The sequence below is a fragment of the Polypterus senegalus genome, chromosome 4 (genome assembly GCF_016835505.1).
Source record: "Polypterus senegalus isolate Bchr_013 chromosome 4, ASM1683550v1, whole genome shotgun sequence".
NCBI lineage: Eukaryota > Metazoa > Chordata > Cladistia > Polypteriformes > Polypteridae > Polypterus > Polypterus senegalus.
In genome coordinates this window covers 169,404,026-169,427,782 of record NC_053157.1, presented here as the reverse complement: position 1 = coordinate 169,427,782, position 23,757 = coordinate 169,404,026, and the positions used below count along the sequence as shown (strand labels likewise).

The window sequence follows — 23,757 nt, the reverse complement described above, 5'->3', positions numbered from 1 at the left end:
ACTTACAGTATCCAAAGATGTCACGTTTAAATTTCTTGCTCCGCCTTCCATCAAGATTGTCCAATTCTTAACGTGACCTTAGGAAAAATGTGCAGGGGTGAACATCTAATGAGGGGGAAGTTTAACAATGTCATGATTTATTAGGCTTCAAAAAATATCAACACCAAAAAGTGAGAAGAAAGGAGGAACCTACACTTCAAACAGAGTAACAGCCACTCTATCAGAGCCCCAAGAGGCACATCGCATCAGTTCTGTCTTTGTTTAAACCAGTGCTTCTCAACCTTTTCTATACCCAACACACTTAGAAAATATTTGTTTATGTTCAGACCCCTACAAAGTAATACCATATTGGAAAATGAAGAAGTCAATTTTTTTATTTTTGAACTACAAATTGAACCACATACAGTACTGCTGGTGAACAATGAAACACAGTCGATGAGCTTGGCCCTTGATAGCACCTGCGCTACAGTTCAAAAACAAATGTGACACACATTTAAAATGGCTGTGCTACTGCCAGGACCGCCAGCAGGAAAGATGGGCTGAGTATACGCAGCAGGTGTTCCATCTAATTCCACTGAATTCTTGTCCCCCTCAGCAAAAATGTCAGTCAAACCTTGAAATCAATGACATTTCACTATCAGAGATTGCATAAAAATTGATGCTAGACCACACTCTTTCTCTGTAGATCATTGCAAACAGGCGCGGCTCTAGGCTTGTGGCGGCCCTGGGCAGAGAAAGAATCGGTGGCTCCTTGGCCCGCCAATGTCAATATGGTATCTTATGCATGGCGGATGGCCATACCCGTTGCAGACACTGCATAGCTGCCTCGTGCTCATGACACAAACGTTTTAACTTTTGACGAAATTTTCCGCTGCGTTTTTAGCTGTGTCGTTATTTTCTCTTTCTGTTTTATATTCAATATATATTGGCGGGGCGGCCCCTGGGATTTGGCGTCCCTGTGCAGGTGCACAGTTTGCACATGCCTAAGGCCGTCCCTGTTGCAAGGTCCAAATTCCATTCTCTTAAAAAAAGTTCTTTACCTTTACAAATGTGCCACCTGCAACAAGGAACCCACAAGAACACATGTGCATTTCTGTGGCTTATTCACGGGTGACAGTTACACGCTCAATACTTGATTCTTTTCATATCATACAACATGAACACTAACTAATAAATGACCTACAAATGATGACACACAGCAAGACGCTGATTGCACCACAATAAAGTCAGACAACGCAACTCACTCAGTTCTGACAAATTGTGATACCGCCATCCTCATTGTTACAACCCATGAAATGCAATCTGGCATCCCCCAGGATGGGACCCCCTGGTTTAAACCCTCCTATCTATGTTGTCAATGCATGCAATAAAAATCCTTGAGGTTTTACATCTAGTGCTATCTATCTTGTTCTTGTCACGAGTCAACTTGTTAACAATGTTTCTCTGAAGCTTTACGTTCTGTCTGTTGTTTATCAGGCCCTTGCATGAGGGTTCGGTCTTTTTGTGAAAATGGTAGAAAATGAAATATGACAGCAGTGTAGTCTAACAGTAAGAAGAAAACTCAAGACTTAACAAAATATTTAACAGATCAAAAACATTGGATCCTGAGATACTTCAAAATTACCATCCATCCATTTTCTGAACAGTTTTTTTTCATTACAGTATTTATTAAGGCAGCATGAGGTGTAAGGCAATAACCAACTCTGGACAGAGCGTCAGTCCATCATAATGCCTACTCACACACACACACACACACACACACACACTCCCTCATACCAGGCCAACCTAAAATCACCAGTCAAACTAGTAAACACATCTTTTGGCTATGGAAGGAAAGGAGAATACAGAGACAACTCCTGCAGGTCCAGAAGGATTAAAACTCCATGCAAACATGCAAACTCCACACAGCCAAGAACTATGACAAAAATGTTCTCATCTTTAAACATTACTGTAAAACAAGTATGAGAAGTAAGCGTGTAAGGTAACATTCTAGTTTGTTAAAGCTTTTGGAATTTAAATTGCTTAAGTATAAAGTAAGAGACTCTTACTTGTAAATTAATACTTAGTACATCCTTCATTTAAAGTTGTATGCCAGAGCAAGACAATGTAAAGTATGAGTGATGTCACACCACGGCCACAGAGCCATAGATTTGTAATCTTACCCTGAGCCAAGGAAAAGCTTAGAAAACTGTTTGGAAACTAAATCCTTCTATTACTCCACGATAGTACAAAATACTTCTTAACAAAACAGCACAGTCAATCAGTCTTTTCTGTTAGATATAAATAAATATCACTTTCAGTTGTTGTGCCGATTATTATTAATTAATTTTTATGGATGTTGAATAGGACTAGGTGTTACAATCCCTGACGATTCAGCACAGCACTTGCCTTGAGTGGGTTGGAGATGTCTTCTCTGTTGTGATGTCATTGAGACTGATGAGCCTTAGTGTTGTTTCCACCAGTATGACACATCATCAGTTGTGCATCCCAGCCTCATAGGGAGTTTTGGCCTTATAACCACAAGACACCTCCAGCCGAGGCAGGTCCCCCACAGGCTGATCAGACCTTGGGTGTGTGTTGCATGGTTACTAAGTGGTCATTTTGCACTCCATACTGTCTCCTTTCACTTCAGCCACAACCAGTGCCTGCTTCTTTTGGCAACAGTGGCGAGTTCCTTAATTGCTTTCCATTGGGCCTGCCCTCTGATGCCCATTTCCTTCAAAAGCCTTATAGTGAAACTGGCTACAAAGCCCTTGCAGCCCACCTCCACTGGATGAGCCTTCACCTTCCACCTTCTCTCCTCAGCTGTGAGACTGGGATACCTCAGCTTTTTCTTTCATATGCCTCATCTATGGCATCCTCCCAATGGACTGTCAGCTTAATCATGAAGACACACAATGGCAGGAGTTAGTCCAGAAGACCAAATCTGGGTGCAGACTGGTGCACGTGATTTCAGATGGGAAGATGGGTCTCTAATTTAGGTCAAAAGGCATTTCACAATCCTTGACTGTATTCAGCAGCCTTGAATCAGTAGATTAGGGCTTCATCCAATGTTTCTCCCCTTCCTGGATGAAGGATGTTAGTTGTGGGAAAGTAGTCTGGGCATTTTAGAGGATGGCATTGGTTGACTCTCTCTTGTCCTCTAGTGCTAGGCCAAGCACCTCAGTACTTGGTTATGTCTCCACATCTGCGGTGTACCAATGTCCAAGTTTTTTAATGGGGTTCTCCAGGGTCACGGGTATTGGCTCATCATTTATGCAGAACTTCTCATGGGTGAGGCGGCTTTTGTTAATGAAGATGCTGTGGGATTTGCTGGGTTTTATTTCCATTCGTGCTCATTTTATAATTTCTTGAAGTTTATCCAGCAAGTGTTTGGTGCATGCTTTTGTTGTAATAGTCGTTATGTCATCCATGTATGTCCTGATTGGAGGAAGACATAGTCCATTTTTCAGATGTTCCCCTCCGACCACCCACTGTTATGCTCAAATGATGAGCTCCATCACCATGGTGAAGGCCAGGGGGAGAGATAGTGCAACCCACCATTATCCCAGTCTTAAGCTGCTGCCAGGTAGAGGTACTGTCCTATGTTGTGATGCAGAACTGGATGTCCTGGAAGAAAGCTTTGACCAGTTTTGTTATGCCGTCTGGGACATGGAAGAAGCTGAATCCTGCCCATAGAATCCCATGCAGAACTGACCCAAAGGCATTGACAAGATCTAGAAAAAACACAGAGAGATCTTCCTTTTCCTTTTTGGCTGTCTGTACCTGGTGCCAAATTATGTTAGCCTGCTCCCAACATCCCGAAAAGCCACCTATACCTGAATTTTGCACTGAGGTGTTGACAAAATTGTTGTTTTGGAAGAACGCAGAGCATCTTTGAACCACAACATTGGAGAATATCTTTCCTTCCATGAGTGAGATTCAGTTAAATTAAATTGGACTAAGGACTGGAACTCAACTCTTTAGAGAAAAGTAATGAAAAATACATTGTGGAATATGGCCGGCCAGTCATCCCAGCCAATACCCCCAGGCCGCCAGGTGGGGCCCTCCCTGCAGCACGGAGGTGCCCTGAATACCAGCAGGGAATTATGGACCTTGGAGTTTTCATCCACAGACCTGCTGGATACCACAGGGGCCCCTAGAGGACGCTGCAGGGAGGCCCAAGGACTGTTACATGCCCTATAACCCGGAAGTATGTCTTAGTCACAGCGACAGGAGAAATTACGTACTTCTGGGATGAAGAAAAGGACTTTTAATCTGATTCGGAAGTGATACGAAGTCACATGGACTTAGGATACGGAAACACTTCTGGGTCAGGGAATATAAAGGACTCGGAAAGATCTCAGACGGATGAGCTGATCTGGGTGGCAGGGTGGCAACGCGTCTGGGAGAGTGGAGGATTGTATTATTGGGAATTGTTATTGTGTTAATGTGTATTGTGGAGAGAAGGGTGCTTGTGCACTGTAGTATTTCCAAATAAATAATTATTGGTCTTTTACCTGGTGTCTGGGGTCTCGTCTGAGGGTTCAAGGGGATGACAATACCCCCAATCTGTCACAACATGTAAAATGAATAAATGTGAAATGTTTCCTATGATATTTTAACTGAAAATATTGTCCCTGCATTTACTGACTACTAAAAGCTGCCTTTCATTGTATACAATGTATGCTGATTACTATGAATAATTTCTTTATGCTTTTTACACATAAAAGAATGAATTCTGAATTTGTCTACATAAAATTGTTGCTTTATTAGGTACACCTGCCCTGTGACTGACAGCCCAATCAGTTAAACATTGTACATGATAGATAAATAGATACTTTATGAATCCTGAAGGAAAATACAAAACATTGCAGCATACGTCAAAGAACACAAGCAGAACCTAAACACCCTTCAGAAACTAAGAAACCAACATCACCGCAGCTGTAAGGGGACAGTACAATGGATGCTGGACAAAATATGGCATTCTCTGCAGTAGCGCATTTGGAGCACTTCATTGCTGCTCTTCTTTTTAAGGTGAATATCATTTTCCAGGATGGCCACTACTTCGTTATGTCCTCTTAAATATTGTCTCGAGGGAGTCCACACTGACAGCCTTGACTGACAGTGTTTCTTTTTTGGTTTTATCATTTATTTAAATATTATGATTGCGCTGCTGTATTATTTACGTAAGTGTATAATAATTAAATTGTTATTAAAGGTGTTTTGTTCTAATCAATACAACAAAAACTTTAAAAAAATCCAAGTGGGGAAAAATATCAAAAATTATACCTGCACTCTTGAACAATGTGAGACTCAATGAAAAACAATGGTTAGTGTAGTTCCTAAAAATCGTAAAACCGCTTTGAAAAAAAGTATACCTTATTGAGTAAAATTGCCAGGCAAAAGTATTTTCACTAAAATACAACTGTCTGTGGAATTGAGTTTGCCAGTGTCATTGCTGTCTTTTCAGTTGTACTCCATTTGCTTCTCGCATCAACTCCAACCTCAGCCCCGAACCGCGCGGCGCATCCCTAGGTGTTGTCTCGCTGACCGTATTACCCAGCTGCCTCAGCGCGGTTGCAGTCCGTGGCGAAGCTTAGGAGTTGCCTTGCGCTCTCGCGAGATTTATCCTATTCATTCGCTGTCAGTTGTACGTGGCGACTGGGTCGTGCTGCTTCCCAGAATTTCTTAACGAGTTTAATGTTAAGTTTGGGAGCACGTTCATGTGATAGGAATACAAGTTCTGGCGGCGTGCTGCCTTTGGAAAGAACATCTGCGGGATGGCAGAGATGGAGTCTTCCCTGGAGCTGAGTAGCTCCTTCTCCGCCTCGTCTTCTCTCCCACCACCCCGTTCTCGCATCTTTAAAATCATCGTGATCGGGGATTCGGGAGTGGGCAAGACTTGTCTCACGTTCCGCTTCTGTTCGGGACGGTTCCCCAGCAAGACAGAAGCAACGATCGGGGTAGACTTTAGAGAAAAAATTGTCGAAATCGACGGGGAGCAAATCAAGGTAAATAAATAATAGTGGAAGAGGAAGCAAAATAATTTGAGGGAAGTTTTTTTTAAAGTCTTCTGTGGTCCTTTTCGTAAAAACGAGGTCTGTAAATTTCTAAAGGTATTGATGGACGGAAAATAATCTTAGAAAAACGAAACGTTGCTACATCACAAGTGTCTGCTTACTGGGTATGTTACTAACGTGTTTGTTGGAGGGGCTCCTGGTGCACAGGCGGAACAGCTCCGTCCCAGGTGTGGGCCCTTAACTCCAGTCCATTGCAGGGCGATGTTAACTTCCTTTGTGTTCAAAACCAGAACTAATGTCGATTCTGTTCTTCAAGATTTTTTTAGGATGCGCATAACAGTGCTGCAGTAATTTTCATCTTCAAACATGTTTATTAGGTCTAATGTGTGTTTATTATTACATTCGGTTTAATTTCAATGTATCCGTAAAATGTTTCATCCACTTGTAAGCCCAGCTCCAGACGAACTTTAAATATGTTCTTTGTGAGTACAGTGTGTGAAATCTGTAAATCAGGCCTTGCATTTGTTTAATAATTGTAGTTTAAAGGTCTAATTCAAGATTAGAGTTTATAACTAATTTTACAGTTTCATGTTTAGATGTCTAATAAAAGTTGTCCATATGATTTTCAAAATACCCTATGTTTTGTGCATCAGATGACAAAGATTCAAAAGCTCTTGGAATAATTGAATTAAGTTTTAAGCTTTGCAGTATACACTAACACCATGTCATCCATGAGGAAAAAAATAGAAAAAATGTGAGTAATGAGCCATGAGTTAATTTGTACAATAAAGCAATATGTCTGTTGATGGTGGAAGAATCAGTGTCTATGGTCATATTCATGCAGTGCAAAGTAACTTGTTTAAGTCATTCTTGTCTGTAGAACGTCCGAAATCTGAAAGACTCCATTGACATAAGCAAATATTCAAGACAGTTATATCACACTCAACAGGACTAGATTAAAAGTACCCAATATAAACATAAAATGATAAGCCAAGCCAAGTTTTATTTTGGGCTTGGAGAGAGTGAGTACCCTGTAGTAAATATTTTAGGTGTAGGCTGCAAAGCACTTGCGTGGTAAATGTGGCTACATGTCATTTTCACTGAAGTCTGTGTGAGTGTCTATTTTTTTGGTAAGACAGGCATTGTGGTGTTGTGGTCAAGCCTTTGGACCTCAAACCGTGAAGTTGTGGGTTCAAATCCTGCTACTGACAAAGTGTTACCATTTGCAGATCACCTCAGCTGCCTGTGCTCCAACTGGAAAATCAAAAGAAATGTATCGTAAATGTTGTAAGTTGTCTTGGATAAAGGGGTCATGTAAATGTAAGACATTTAAAGTTTAGTCTTGGAAGTGGCTAGGAGATCTTGTAAAGTGTATGTTTTAAACAATATGCCTATTCATAGTTTGACCACAGCATGTTAACTTGGATTATTTGCTTGTAACTAAGTTTTATATACAAATATTAATTTGGTCATGAATCAGTCAGGAGCACATATGATCTGTTTAAAACATTAGAGGTGTTATTGTTGTGATCTTTGAGCAAAGGATAATGAGCAGGATCAGTAAACTCGAACATTAAGTTATGAAAAGTTGACTGTGGACAGTAGCCAAGAAGACCTAAAATGTTGGAACACAACTTACAAAATGGCAAGAGTCTTTTAATTTTTGGAGCATATTTGTATTGTGAATGCAGTTTCTTTCAAGCTACGTTTAATTTTATAGTTAGAGCACAGGTCGGTTAAGTGACTTTCTCGGGGACAAACATGAAGTGTACTTCCGGCTGAGCAGCGTGCTGTGTAAATGATGGCTAAGACTGAAAATCACTGTGAAAGCCACGTAATGTGACTTGACCCTTAGTCAGAGACAGACATGCAGTGATCATGGCATGCAGTTTCATGTCTATTGTTTAGGCAACAAGGCTACATCCTCTGCATGGAGGGAGGAACTGGAATAAATGAAATGTTGTAAACTGAATAACACCATTTTGGTTCTGGAAATCAGGAGAGAAAGGGCACCACCAGGTTGAATGGCGGTTCATTGAACTTTTACATTAGATTCGTTTGTTTTCCTGAGAGTTAGTCTATTGCGTGTACCCTTAATACTTTGAATGTTCTATTTTCCTCTTTTGCATCCCTCTGACTCTCTTGTTTTTTCACCTTTTTAATACATTTTGGAAGTTTCCAGGTTGTCACTCTTTATATTCTTGCGTTTTTAGCCTTTGTTCGTTGAGTTGTTTCTTTCTGTCACTCCTTAGACTCTACATTGAGTAGGATTGGTTACATTTAAGTCTGGTAAGCTTTTCACATTTCTAAATACTGGATGTTAAGAGATCTGGATTATCCTCTACTTATCAGCATTTAATAGCTGGTGTTACCTCTGCTGTCTGTGGTTTTAAGCTAACGTGTTCTAGCTTTGTCTTATTTATCAGAAAATGCTATACTGTATGAAGGCTCAGATTAAATTCGCCCTGAGATGAAACTGTTAGTTAAATGAACTCGAGCTCATGGAAATGAAGCTGATCAGTCCCGCCTGAAACAAAAATCAGTTGAAGACTGGTCTCTTTTTCATTCTACGCTTTGAGTAGTGAGGAAAATAAATATAAGGAATTATTATTATTAACTAATGTCCTCCTTACAAGTAAATTGTATCATTATAAGAAACTGATGCGTTAAATTAGACAGCTTTTGATTTTTTCTTTATTGCAATGGATGAATTTTAGGAAGATTTGCATCTTAGTGTCATGTTATCATTTTTTGATTATGCGTTGGCTGAATAAAATTGTTTCATAGTTATATTCTAGTTAATGTTGTATCTTAAGCCCACATAAGGGGTGGCTTTATTGGCTGTGTCAGTTACTTCATTAGGATGCAGGCCTGGAATGTGGTGCCAGTCCTTCACAGTACACTAATTCTATTGTGGTAGAAATATGTAGATGTTTTGTGGATGTTATATTTTCTTCTGTCAAATAAATAGTCAAATCTGGCATGATTCACAATAAAATTCACAATAAGAATTGCTTCTGTAGCTGTATCTTTGACCTTATATAATTTTTACGGTATTATCAACAGCACAGAGGTCTCAATTTAAGATTTTGTTTTATTTACTAACATATACAGAAAGTGTTTTCTCTTTTGTTTTCATTGTGTCTGTTATTCAAAAGTTGACGGAGGAACTGTTAAATTATCTGGCATGGCAGTGTCCCGTTCTACATGTGGAACCAGTGCTGGTCTGGTCACGCGTGGCGTTCTGATGTCATTGATACGACGTATTAAAAGCCTGTGGTGCAATGGACATAATGGGCCTGCAACCCAAGTATTATTTCACTGCTTTTCATTTTGGAAACCCTTTCTTTTGTTTGGATTTGATTTTCTTTTGTGCAGTACTCATTTTGTATGTAAACGTAAGTATTGTGTACTGGACATAACAGTACGCATAAGCACATGCTTACAATACCTTCTAATTGCAAGCAACTGGTCAGAAAATGGCATACTGATCGGGATAAAACAAGACAGGGGAAGATAAAATCCTGCTGTGAAAGTATACACAAATAAATAATGTCATTACGCATGTAATGCTTCATATGATGTTCTTAATTGTAATGAAAAACACCCTCAACCAAGCTGTTGGTTGCATTCTGATGCAAGGTGCTAGAAGAAGAGCAGCATTAGCTAGTTGTCTTGCTTATAACTGTTTCTAATTACTCTGTCCTGAGCTGAAGATAGGCATGTCCAGCACTGTTGATTGGCCCGACCGATCATCATGGCAAGTGGAAGTGGGAACAACTAGTCATCGATTCACAAGGATAGGGAACTGATTCATATGTCGTTTGTCACGTATATTGAATTATGTAGGTTCTTTGTATTTTTATGAGCAGTGACTAATGACACATGATGCTCATAGGGGAAGGCAAAAGAGCCTCCCACAGTTTTAACTGCATGAAAATGTATCCAGGAATATATTTTGTTGTGTTTTGAGACAAACATTGATTTTCTCCTGGAGAACACAATTCATATCAGTTCTTACAAAATTGATATCTGCCTTGTCCAGGACGGGATTTTTTCCTGCCTGGCTTTGGCTCCCAAGAATGAGTGAGCTAAAATTCTTTTACAGTGATGTGAAAGACAGGTTTTAAATTACACACAATCTATATGAATTATAAAGGTACTGGTTTGAAAGATGTTACTGGGTTTAGAGTGCCTTGTAGTAAATGTCAGTTAAAGTGCAATACAGCAAACAGAAGACTTTTTTAAAGTTTTAGATCAGATAGCACACATACTATCTGTTAACTGCGTTAAGCAAGTGAAATGCCATGCATGATAGGTAAATCAGTAACTTAATTTCAAGACACTTTATTATATGATAAGGCTATTTCTAATGAAGTACCATATATACGGATAAGTCGGACTTGATTTTACCGTATAATTTCTTTTATTTTGTAATGTCGGTCGTATAAGTCGAATGCAGAAAACTCACACTGTTGGTCCAAGAGATTACGATATGCCAATGCCCACCTGAGTGACTGCCTTTTTTTTCTATGTATTGTGCCTGCGTGACCACACGGTAATACCCAAACTATTCCGAAGTAACGTTTGCACTGATTTTTGTTTTCTGTATCTCACACCCTCATACCCCTTTATCGTAAGAGCATCCCTTATCTACGACGGAGGGTTCGATCAGAAGAAAATATGAAGCTGGTTTTAAATTAAAAGTCGTTGAAATAGCGAAAGAAATTGGTATCTGCGCTGCAACAAAATTCAATGTGTCTGAGAAACTGATGTGAGATTGGAGGAAACAAGAAGATGTGGAAAAAAAATAAAATTTTTTTTTTTAAATGAAGTGTCGCATAAGTCAGGGTCTGATTTTATGATTGATTTTTCGGGTTTCATGACCGACTTATACGTGAGTATATACGGTACTCACTATTAATGACTTTATGTAAATGGTCGGTACAGTAAGTCATGGGTTCCGTTCCAATGAGAGCATTCGTAGGTCTGCTTTGTAAGTCCAGCAAAGTTAGCCTGGGCACCCAATGAACACAATGCAACCCCCAACCCTAACTCCTGTAGAAAACATGTAAATGTACATAAGAAAATGCTTTTAAAAGTTATTTGTATCTTGTTACAGGTTTCTCGTGTAATTTAACAATATGAAATATTGTTATTTTTTATTCCAATTGTTTTCCATCAGCTGATTTTGGTAAAGCAGACTCGCTTACTGCTAGCAAACAAGCCTATGTGATTGCCTTCAAATCCACTTCACCTAATACTTATACCTGGTAAGTGTTCACGGTGAAGATTCATGAAAGGTTTTGAAGCGAGGACAATATTAAAAAAAAAAAAAAATCGCAAAAATAATACTTCCGGTGTTAACTGCAGTTTCAGTGTATCAAAGTAAAAGCCCTTGTTAAGCCTGTGGTACTCCTGACGGGGTGCTCATATCTGAAGATCATACATTAGAGTCGAATAGGACAAGTCAATGAGAACAAGCTGTTCACGTGATCCGACCGATGGTCCCTATTGCACCTGCATTCTACCACACTACTTGGTTTTGTATGGCATATTAATGTGCTTCTCTGAGTGAAGAGGAGCTTACTGTTATTGAGTTTCCAACTGTGTCCCTTTTGTTTTGTTGCACATACTTAATTCCGGATATCTTGGACTGGGAAAAAATAAAGCGTATTACCATGCACGCACGTTATTGGGAATGTAATAGCATAGGTTTTGTGCTCCACCCAGTGCCAGACCCTCAAACTAACTTATGCGCTGCCGCAAAGTTTGAAGTTACAGTACAATTTTTAATTTTTCACTTATTTAAATAATTTTTTATTTATCGGACTTGCACGTTTGCATCTTTGAACATTTGTAACTTGAAGGTTTGTATGTAGGGGACTTAAAGTAGTCCAGTTACTTTTATTTATTCCTTCATTCATCCACAGGTTTTCTGAACCCGCTTTATTTACAGATTGGGGAGGGTCTAATGCATTATAATAATTGACCACCTGAGGACATTTGTGTCATTGGAGACATTAATTTTTACTGGGAAGCTGTACAGTTTAATACACTTGGCAGATTATCCTTTTTAGAGAAAGCAAATTATTTGCTTTACACATTATGTAAGAATCTAAGTCAGCTCTGAAAATATTACAGTATTCAGGTTTGATATTTTAGTTTTTGGTTAGTATTGCAAATAGAAATCATTGTGCTCGGCAAATGTGGTTTCAAAGCATATCTAAAGATGGAATTTCAAAATCTAATCTTAAAACAGAAACATGCAGAGGATAATGAATCAGCAAGGGCCTTACTCTTTTTTTTTTTCTGCCGTGAAATGGGCCAAGATTAATGGTGTACAGATTTGTGTGACCATTATCAGGCGGTTTTATCAAATATTCAGCATTATGTGGAAATGGAAAATGAGATCAGCACATTACTGTATTAACAGTGTTATGACCTGTGCAATTGGAGACACAATCATTTATTATTTTGAGATTTGAGTATTAAATTACTAGATGGTTTTCTGTGTCTGATTAGAGTATTAGTGACTGCTTGGGCCATCTTCCAGGGTCACTTAGAGCCAGTGATGTGTTAGGCCACCACATGGTAATTTCATTATCTCAAACCACTCCTTCTCCCTTTTGACCACGAATTTGAGCCACTAGAGGTGAAGTTGAGAGAAGGATACAGAAATGTGTAGTGAAGTACTAAAAGATTGAAGAAGTAAATAAACAGGCACAAACAATAACAAAATGGCAAAGCAAGTGATAATAAAAAATATATCAAAAACAAAAGAGGTTCAGCAAATAGGAAATCAAAATTGGAACTCCGCATACAGGCTAAGTCAGCTTAAAGGAATTTTCCGCCCCAAATTGTATTTTTTTTTATATATTACTTAAACCATTAATCTTTCATGAAGAATGGAAATAACATTGTTTGTGATAGAGCAGGACTCAATAATATTAGCATTGGACAACAGCAAACAAGATCAAAAATGTCCATGGAAAAACTCATTCTGCTCATTGCATGTAATTTAGACCTCAAGCCATCCAGTCGTATGCTCACAACATGCAAAATACATGTAGGTACTACATATATGTATTGTTAAGCAAATCACTCAGTAAAATGAAAGTAGTCCACAAAAACGAAACCCCTTCACACAGAGTTGTGCTTTTAAAGTGAAGACTCTTGGCCAGTGAATGAGAGGGAGAGGCGAGTATCACTGATTCTTGTTACGGGACAGCTCTGAAGATTACAAGATGCTAAATTTGAAAACTGTTTAAAATGAATTATTTTTTAACAATTTGACATTCTTAGTATGTTGGGTATATTGCACTTTTTATAAATGTTCTGATTTTTGTATTATTCTTCATTATTGTCAGATAACTTTATCACCTCATAAATAACGAATATGCCTACAGTAAATGTGTAATATTTTAAGTTAAACAAATGAAAAGAACTATTGCTTATGTTCCTTGTTCATGATAGTTGACAAATTATCTAAATGAATAAGCAGTCTGTTTCTTTATTGTGCACAATGTCGACTTAATTTTTAAAATTTACTGAGTGACCTGTAAATACGGATAACTTTTATTTAGTGATATATTAGCATGTTTTTTTCCCATTTACAGTACTAATTTAGTCATTGGCACAGCTATGTTGAATACCTATGGCTTTATTTTTCTATTTCTCATAAGACTCACTAATAAGTTTTATTTTTCATCAGAAACATCTTAACCAATAGTCTTTTATTTATACTGGGTTATGAAGTTTGCACAAGCTGAGATGGCTGAATATTATTGATCTTGACCATTTTTTTTTTTTCTTCACGCAGCTGTAAATCAATTGACATAACATTCTTAAATTCCGTTTAATTCAGCTTAGGGTTGTAGGAGCAGGAAACGGCTCTGGACAGTACGCCTGCCAATCACCGGACCCTCGCATACAGTCAATTTAGAATCACCATTCATCCTTACGAATGTGGAAGAGAAGCCCGAGTACCCTCCAAAACTCCGCACAGATAATGGGATTCAAATCCAGGGTGCTTGCCCACTGGAGCACCGTGTCCGTACTGAAAATTAACAAATCAAAATGTTCTTAGTGAAGTTAGGAAACTATTCATCTATCGAAACACCAAAAAGGATAATCTGAGGTCTGTCCCAAATGTTTGTTTTATTTGCTGTTCCTCATTTTCTTCAGCATGTGATCTTTCTAATCATTGACTGTCACTGCAGTATAAAGACTGCTTTTCCTTGTTTTGGTATAGACATTGGTACATTAGCAATACAATCGTCATCATAATGGAAAACTGCATGCATCATGAGGACACAACTCCAATGGTACTTACAGATCTACAGTATCTAAGATATTTGTTCCGTTCAGCAGAATATATTATTATGGACTGTACTGTTCTTTATTTTACAGATTCAGCTGTGGGACACTGCTGGACAGGAGCGGTTTCGGAAGAGCATGGTTCAGCACTACTACCGAAATGTTCATGCGGTCGTCTTTGTGTATGATGTCACCAGTCTCTCCAGCTTTCAGAGTCTTCCCACGTGGATTGAGGAGTGCCGTCAGCATTCCCTAGGCAACGAAGTGCCCCGTATTATTGTGGGCAACAAGTGTGACATGCGTGATTGTGTAAAAGTCGGGACCGATGCAGCACAGAAGTTTGCCGATGTACATGGCATGCCAGTGTTTGAAACCTCAGCCAAAAACCCCAACGACAATGACCACGTCGAAGCCATCTTCATGACTCTGGCTCATAAGCTGAAAAGTCAGAAGCCACTAATGTTAAGCCAGCTGTCGGGCGGGGACAGCACAGTGCAGCTGAAGCCAGAGCAGAAGCCAGCTGGAGTCTGTTGGTGTTGAAGATGACTGAGGGGGCACATCTTAACAGTTGTCAGCTCATCTTGAGGGTCCACTTCCTGGTGAGCGCCTTGTAAGCTTCGAGAGTTATTGTGGTTTAAGAGAAAAGGAGACACCCAAAGAGTTATCAGATAAAAACCACAAGTTAATGACAGGCACGTGAGGCATTTCCTTCCCCCTCAATGGTTACTGCTTTGTCTTTGTACTGTATAGCCTTACGCAGCGCTGTAAGTACCACTAGAAATACACCACGTAGCAATGAAGATGTACCATACGGCGATTTGTTCCAACAGTCTCTTCATTCTGGTAGATTTATATTTTGGGGTAGGATAAAAGCCAATCTATGAAGAAATTGCTGTCACACATATAATTTAAGCTTCTGAAGCACATTCACATTCATCCTGTAGTGGAGATGCCACTCGTGTGTCATTCAAACCAAGTGTCCACCTTTAGAAAAGGGAATTATTTTATACCTGGCTTATTTATTTATTTTTTTGGTAGCCTTTTTCTTTTTTCTCCACCATATTGCAAGTAGATTGGATTGTCCAGATGATCTGTTTATGCAGATATGTCTATGTTAAATGTATTTCCTGTGTTGTGTTCTGAAAGCTTTGAGAATGTTAGTCAGAACTGACCTGATCAGTCTTAGGTTTCCCAGCTGGGACTGGGGGAAGACATTTGTAAACTTGTGAAGGAGCGGTTAGGCCTCAGTAAAGCTTGGATATGGAGCAAGCTGTGATGCTGAACAACAGGCCAACTGCATTTTTTGGTATGTCGGTGTGAAGATCAGTGGTTTGTATAAATTACAGACTTGAGGTGAAGCTCTAAAGTTTACATGAAAGTATAACAAAAAAATCAACAGAAAATCAAGATGGTTGTGGTATCATTTAAAGATTCTGTCATTCACATATTTCCACAGTCAACCAACCCAATAGTTGGAAAAATTGATTTTTTTTTTTAAATCAGGCATCCCTTTGTTTTAATTTTTTTCTAAAATTTATCATATTATATCTTTCTTTGGCTCACATTTAACCAGTGAAATTAACTAATGTGAATAATTAATGCACCAATGAAGTGTTAATAGTTATCTCCTTATAAATTTAAACTAATGTTACATAAGTTGGTGCAACCAGTACAAAAACATTCTTCTTTACTTACACTGGCTTCAAGGTCCAGTATCAAGTGGGAAACTTCAGCTTACTTCTCATCTTTACATGGACACCTTTAAGCTCCTGCTGCTTGTGGAATTTTATAATTTAATTTTTTTATTTTTTGAGAATCGGTTGCCTGAGCCGCCAATACACTAAGCCACCTACCTACTCAGAGCTCCAGTTCAAACAACATCCAGCCTAAAGAACAGAATGATGGGATTTGCAAGGTGGGGTTCATACTGGCTCACATTCTCAAGCAGATGGAAGGAAGTGTGGAGTTTGATGTGATCAGTCATCTCTCCGACAAATTGTGCATCCTTAAAGGAGCCACTGGGCCTCTTAATCTGAAAAGAGATTAAAAAAAAAGGGTTGCTGAGACTTTCCTAGTTATAATCATACAGAAAACAAAAAATGTTTTTGCTTCCTAACCCCTTGGACCCCCGTGGAGGGAGTGATTCATACTGTTATGATCCTGACCTTTCACTTGTCTTTGTGATTTCTCAGTTGTGTTGCTGGCCAAGTTCCACAAAGGGGACTTGTGGTGGCCATGCAGCTTTCACGTCAATGCCAAGGTTCACAGCACCCTGGATGATGCTTGCATGTATTTATTTTTGGACAGTTGTGCGTAGCACAGTAGCCATTGGACATCTCCCTTAAGTGGGCTGCATCTGCATTTTTTTTAAAGTGATTTGTCAATACTGACCTACACATCTAAAATAAGTTAGAAATGTTATGGAACAAGACCACGTGCTGCTAAATTCTGTTAATCTGAACAAACAGAGATAGCTCCATTGTAAGCAAGCACTTTAGATGGTATCCTAACAGGAAGAACAATACTTGAATTAACAAAATTCTAGATGTCAGTGTCAGCCGAGAAAGAAAATAAATTTAAAGGCTAGTGCCACCTTCCTGGATGATAATTAGATTTAAGAGATTATACAGTAACTGGCCGTGTGGTAAACTGCGTACTACCGGGACATTTTCAGCAAATGCTATATCACAATTTAGATTTGGTACGCGTTGCTTGAAGATGTCTACATCTTTACATATTCCGAGCCGTGCTGCACTCGGCTGGTGTGTTTCCAGCTCAGGTGGTTGCTTCCTTCTGGCTGCTGCCCTGAGACATCGCTGGAGATCTGAATGGGCATCCAGTCACAGACGTCTTCAGTAAAGTGGTGAGTGGGGATTGTGAGAGTTCATGGACAGCAGTTGAAATCTCGAACAATAACGATTATAAAAAATCAGCAACTCCACGTTTACATTTTATGGTGAGTAAGATCGTTTTTAACTTCAAGTAATGTATCTGATACTGTTTGGTGGTAATTTTCTTCAGTTGCTATTTATTTCTCCCCAGTTGTGTCGTGCTGGTAAATTTCATCTTTGGTGCCGATTGGGAGAACTAATTCAGATAGTAAATCACAAGCACCATGGGGTGGACTTAATGGTTATCATGGCCAAGCTTACGGATCCCGAGTTACTTGTAAAGCATTCAGTGGTGCCGTGTTGGACAGTGCAATATGTAGTAGGGTTGGCGTTAACATACACTTCAAGCCTTAAATGACACAGAGGAGTCACGCAGCTTCATGAGGAGTCTTGTTACCTTGTGGATTATGTTTAGGAGGAAAAATCTTTTTGGGTTTTTTAATATTTAAAAGTGAGGCCTTTTAAATGCTTTACTAATTTACATACATCTGACACAAATGGAATGATCAGGGTACTCCGAGAGAAGACAGGAATTAGCAGTGTGTAGCATATCAGACTGACCAAATAATATAATGCAGGAAAACAACTTCTTCTTCTTCCCATAATACTGACTCACAGAATAATAAAGAGTGAACCGCTTGTGAACCAAGAACAATGCAATTACTGTTTTACGTGTAATTTCAACTTTAATGTTTACAAATAACTGTGCTCTTTTTATTGTGCAATAAAGTTTGAATAATTTAATGTTCCTTGAGTGTTTTTTTTTTTTCTAATTCAGATGTCTAAATTATACACCAGTGTTGCTTGCCAAAAACAAGCAGGATGGCTTAAAGGAATACACCGCCCAAAAATGGCATATTTCTGCTATGTTATCCCATGTACCTTGTAGTGGTGGATGAGAAAAACGTGTAACGTGAACAGAGATTCTGACTGAACAGGACCCAATAGTGATCAACACAACACAACGGCAACATACGTGGATAAACATCAACAAATAAAGGAAAAGAAATTGTCACGTAGCTCGTGTCACATACAGCAATCCACGTGCCTATTATCCATTCATATGCACAAATTGTGTAAACATGCATTTTTTGCTAAATATTAATACTTTTTGAAAACTTGGCATTCAAGACAATCATGAAATATTCCCAAAATTCTGTTCTTTTGAATTGAAGATGTGCCTATTCCTCTCATTCATTGGTTAGGAACACTGTCTTCAATTGTGGACCATGCAATCAGAAAATGTATTTTCGTTCTCCTTGAAAACAGTACACTAAAATTTTTTCTCACCCTGCCACTACAGGTTACATGGAGTCAGTAACAGAAAAAGAGAATATCCATTTTTAAGCAGAGTATTCCATTAATCTGTAACTGCAGTGGCCTGGTATGAGTTGGTGGACCCTGATGGCTTCCAGCCTTGCTTCTGTACTAGAAATAATTGGGGACAAAGGAAAGAAGATTGTATTTACAGACAGTGAAAATGAAAAACATTTAATTGACCAAAAGAACCCTGCACTGTTTTTTGTAAATCATTTTTTTTTTTTTGTTCTCATTTTCAAAAAAAGTATTCAGGTCTTCTTGCTTTCTTTGGGTGGAGGGGCTGCTAAGGCAGAACAAACTGACTGCTTTTGTATGTTAGGCCACTCGATTCTTACAGGGCATATGCACTGCCCAGTTTCAACACAGTCATGATTTTATTTACATTGCCCCTTACGAACAGAGTTTTCCTGTTTAAACACTCCCTGTAGAAGTCAGAAAAGTTCATCATCTCGGTGCCCACTGCTGCTTGAGTAGGATTTAGTATACCATTGTTCATAGTTTTCCAACTGCTAATACACCAAAATGGCACATAAAGCACATTTATTGAAACTGACACTCAAGAGAGCAAAACAGCTCCATCCTTTCATTTTCTTCTGCCTATCTGAGTCCGGGATGCAGTGACAACAAGGTAAGCAAAGATGCCCATTCATCCCTTTTCCTTGCCACGACCTCCAGCACCTCCTAAAGCATTCTCAAGTCATCTAAGAGATATAATCTCTCCAGCATATCCTGGGAATGGCCCAATGTCTCCTCCTGGTTAGATATGCCTAAAACACCTTCCCAGGGAGACGCCCAGGAGGCATCCTACTTGCATGCCTGAAACACCTCAACTAGCTCCTATGAATGTGGAGAAGCAGCTCTACTTTGAGCTCCTCCAGAATGTCTGAACTTCTCATCCTCCGTGTAAGGCAGAGTCCAGAGCGCCTGCAAAGGAAACTCATTTCTGCTACTTGTTTCATTAAAATTAATAACTGAATCGGTGACAAGGGGCAGCCGTGGCAGAGACACACACCCACCTGAGGATGAGTCTTACAATGGGAAGCAAGATTTCACTTCAGTTGTACATGGATGGAATAGCCCAAAACAAATGGCCTGGTACCCCATGCTCCCAAAGCACCCCCACAGGACACCCTGGTGGATGTGGTTGTATTACTTTTCCAAATCCACAAAACACATGTAGACTGGTTGGTCCCACTCTCTGGATGAAAGGCTCAGAGGATCAACCAAAAGCCAAATCTTTTTTTTTTTCCAGAGGCTGAATGTGATAGGTAGGATTTTGGAAATCCTTGAAGTGCTCCTTCCACCACCTGACTATATCCCCAGCTGAGGTCACCAGCACTCCAACCTTACTATAAATTGCTTAGATGAAACGCTGCTTCCCTTTCCTGAGTTGCCCAAGAGTTTGCCAGAATTACTGTATGTCAAGGATAACCAAAAGGAATTTTCCATACCCTCACTGGACTTCCCCCATACCCATCATTTTTGCTTCCTTCACTCCAATTTGTCAGTCACCACCAATCAGCTGCCTCTGGAGTCCCACAAAAGCAAAACCTAAGCTCAAGTCTTCAACCCTCTAAATACCTTTTGTGCTTTGCACCCAATTTACAATTCAATATGGCACTTTTTGCAAAACAGATGGAAGTGCCATGAAGGACAGATGGGCATCCTGACCAGGAAGGAAACAGAGTACTTGCCCTAACCAGATGAAGGACTGCTGAACTGGCAATAGTTACTGCTCAGGATGCCATATAATCTTTATCCTGGTTGGGATCACTCTATAATGAGTGGATTGGGACAACATGGATTCAGGAAACAGTTAATAACCCCATATGGAAGGTCCAGTGTTCCTCAAGGCTGATCTCAATCGGACACCTGCTGGTTTGCAAGGGAATTGGAGTGAAGAAGTGAAGCCCTGTTGAGGTCCTTGAGGACAATACTGGTTTCCTTGTGACCCAGGTGGCAATCCTGGAGGAAGGAAGAAATTGACATAATTTTGTATTGATTATAGATCTTTTGACAACTGACTGTGGAAAAGATGAGGCAGATAAATAAGTATCTTTTAAATTACCTTTTAAATTCAGAATTGTGTTGGCCATTATTGTCTCTGTGGATTGGGACTCAGGAGTGCCACCTGGTGGTTACACAGTGCACACCGTTCCCTATACTGTATAAGACACAGGAATCCGACAGGAATTCATGTTCCCCAAAGATGACAGGGCTTCCCACTGAGCACAAGAGAGTGTAGTTGAAGGCACAAAAATCTGAAAATAGGATTGTAGTGTGCCACGGTGCAAAGGATTGATTTTCAAAAGTATTTATGCAGTTTTGAATGCACTGCTACATTTATCCAGATATAGGTGGTGTTTTGCACTTCAGATGTGTGGTTCTGTAAACATTTTTTATAAAAAAAAAATGTGTGTTGCCACTTGAGACACACTAATTTCTTTCTCGGCTTTGACTTGTACTTTCAGATTTTTTCCTTATAGTTTTGCATGTACAGTATATTTTGCACATGTTGATAAATGAAAGAATTTAAGGCCATTACTGCTTTCGTCTGTGTTTGTGGTTCTCATATGCTTCCCACAGATAGTCAGAAGCGTGCTACTGTTCAATGGCTGCATTTTCTTTAAACACTCTTCTATTGTGGCTATAAGAGGCAGAGCTCTGTCTGAATACCAAAAAAGATTGGCCATCCTTAAATTCTTCTGTTACAGGAGAGTTTGCACTCTCCTTTTCTAGGAAACACACCTGCTGGGCAAAACACAACGTATCTCAGGAGCAAATGTTACCTATGGGACACCTCGTCTTCCTCCTATTCAAAGTGTGAAGCAGAATCATTCTGCAACATTTCTTCCTAATGAAATGTCTTGGGTCAGACTCTGGTGATCGATGCAAGTTCTGTTACCTGAAATCAGTAAAAGCAAACATGCACAATGTGATACTTATTGCTGTAAGCCATACTAATTGCTAACTAGCCACTGTCTAAAACTTTGATATTTACACACTTACTCTTTACATAGATCCACAGCATCCCATTCCAACCGTACGTGTGTCCTCTACCAGTTTTCATTTCCATCACTGCCATCTTATGCAATCTATTAGCAGCTTAATACACTGCTACCACTTGTTCCTACAATCTGCCTGCAATAATTAACTGCCATTGAACAAGTTCACAGAGATCAACTCAGGCCAGGTAAAGGAGCCTACATTTGTGTGGATAGCCATTTTACCACCAGTTATGTTTGACTGGTATGGTCCCAAAGGCAGGAGATTTCAGAGCTGAAGTTACAGATTGCTGCTCGGCAGGGCGTGTGATTTGAACCAAACAGCAAGTGACTTCTGATTTCCAACCTGAGAAAAGAGAAAATCTGTTAAAAAAACAAAAAACTTACGATTAACCTCCCATGGTCCATAGGAGAAGTTTAATTTCATTCAAATTATTACCTTCGGTTTTTAAAATGTTTTTCTTCAAGTAGCATTGTCCATTTCTTTTTGCCCCACAACAGAGGAGGAAAAAAAATAAAAACAAAACAAAATGAGGCCTAAGCATATTCCTTGTAATTCTATTTTATATTATGCAGTACTATATTAGTATATATTATACAGTACTAAAGTAGGGTAATAGAATGTGAACGAGATGGACAAGAAGAAACAGAGACATTAAATAGAAAAAGAACTACAATTACTACAGTATGCAGTTCTCAGAGCAAATCCTCAAAATAAGGCACAATCTGTAAAAAGCAGGATGATCCAAAAATCTGAACAGAGTGAAGAACAAGTAGAAGAAAAAATATTCAAAAGGTCAAAGTGGTTTCTTCCTAATATGACAAACTCTGCATAACAGTCCCTTTCCTCACCTGCTCTGTACCTGGCCTCCATACTGCAGGACCGACAGACAAGCTATAAGGTTTCTGCTGCCAATCATCACGTGGCTCCAGCATCACCATTACCACCACTAATATTAGCCTCCTGCTTCTCTGGAATGGCGTTGTTCCCAACTTGAGATTGCCATCAGATTAAGCCACCCAACCCTACACCATGATTTTTGTAATGATGCCACATAACATCACCATATAAACCTCCATTCCTATGTTTTTTAATGAAAGTATATACAGGTACAGTATAGTTTGATAGTATTTTATTTACCCTAAGATTTACTTTGTACAGAAGCTCAAGAAATGTTAAAAACCCCACCCTTCAAATACAAAGAATTAGGGGAAAAAAATGTGGGTAAGAATAGAAGTCATAATGAGGCACCTCTGCTGAATAATTCATTGGCTGAAAGTCCTCAGTGTTAGTCAGTCAATAACTCAATGATAGAGAGAGGATGTGCACCACTGTTCATAATGACACTCAGTTTTGTTTTAATTCCGTTTTTCACTACTACCTCCAGGGAGTCCACAGTGCATCCCATACCCGATCCTGCTCTGCTCTTTCGTATATAGTTCCTCTGTGTCATGAGACCAACCCAACCTGTCATTGACATGGACCCTTCAACTAGCCGAAGGAATGCATCACCTTTACATGCACTCCGAGTATCACTGGGCGTGGAGAAAGTTAATAACTAGTTCTTTGGTTTTGCTGATGTAAAGTGACAGACAATTGTTAAAGTACTTGACTCCTACGCTGTCTCATCCCCTGTGAGTGAGGGGTCATCTGAGAATTTCAGCAAGTGACATGACTTGATGTTATTTCTATACTAAGGTGTACAGAGTGAACAGAAAAAAAATGTATTCTTGGTCATTCTTTAGCATTACTCTTTGATGTTTAAATAGAAGCTTTTAAAGCTTGAATAATTAAGAGTGCTACAAAATGCATTTTTAAAATGAAATTCACCCCTCAGAGATCATCTATAAAGGGCTGGAAAGTAAGCTGCTTGAAACATTTTTTAAAAGTTAAGATTTATTTATTATTTTGCTCCAATAACATCTTATACAATTGTGACAATATTCTGGATACCAGAGGATTATAACACTTCAGTATTTCTTATAACATTTTAAAAACACTACCAAAAATTGGCACATATTCCCTGCTAAAATGTGGAAGACAATATTTCTGAGTGGATTTAAATTACAAAGTAAACAAACACTTTATGTGAGAAGGAAAACAGTTTAAGGCAATTTGCACAACGTTTATTGTAATACCACCAGCATGGCTGAAGACAATCTCCAAACCAGAGTGTTAATAAACAAAGCTGCACTGGGAATGACTGAACAGTTCTGTGC

General features: G+C 39.2%; 1 protein-coding gene across 1 annotated transcript; it reads left to right on the top strand.

Annotated features, from left to right (window-relative positions):
* The first annotated feature begins 5,587 nt into the window (after nt 1-5,587).
* rab33ba (RAB33B, member RAS oncogene family a) lies at nt 5,588-17,956 on the top strand. Its single transcript, XM_039751660.1, has 2 exons — nt 5,588-5,993; nt 14,415-17,956. Exons 1-2 carry the CDS (start codon nt 5,763-5,765, stop codon nt 14,859-14,861), a joined length of 678 nt encoding a protein of 225 aa, XP_039607594.1. The 5' UTR covers nt 5,588-5,762; the 3' UTR covers nt 14,862-17,956.
* Nucleotides 17,957-23,757: the final 5,801 nt, after the last annotated feature.

Coding starts and splice junctions, on each gene's coding strand:
- rab33ba (XM_039751660.1), top strand. CDS start 5,763: ATGGCAGAGATGGAGTCTTCCCTGGAGCTGAGTAGCTCCTTCTCCGCC. Junction 5,994..14,414: donor TCGACGGGGAGCAAATCAAG/GTAAATAAATAA, acceptor TTTATTTTACAG/ATTCAGCTGTGGGACACTGC.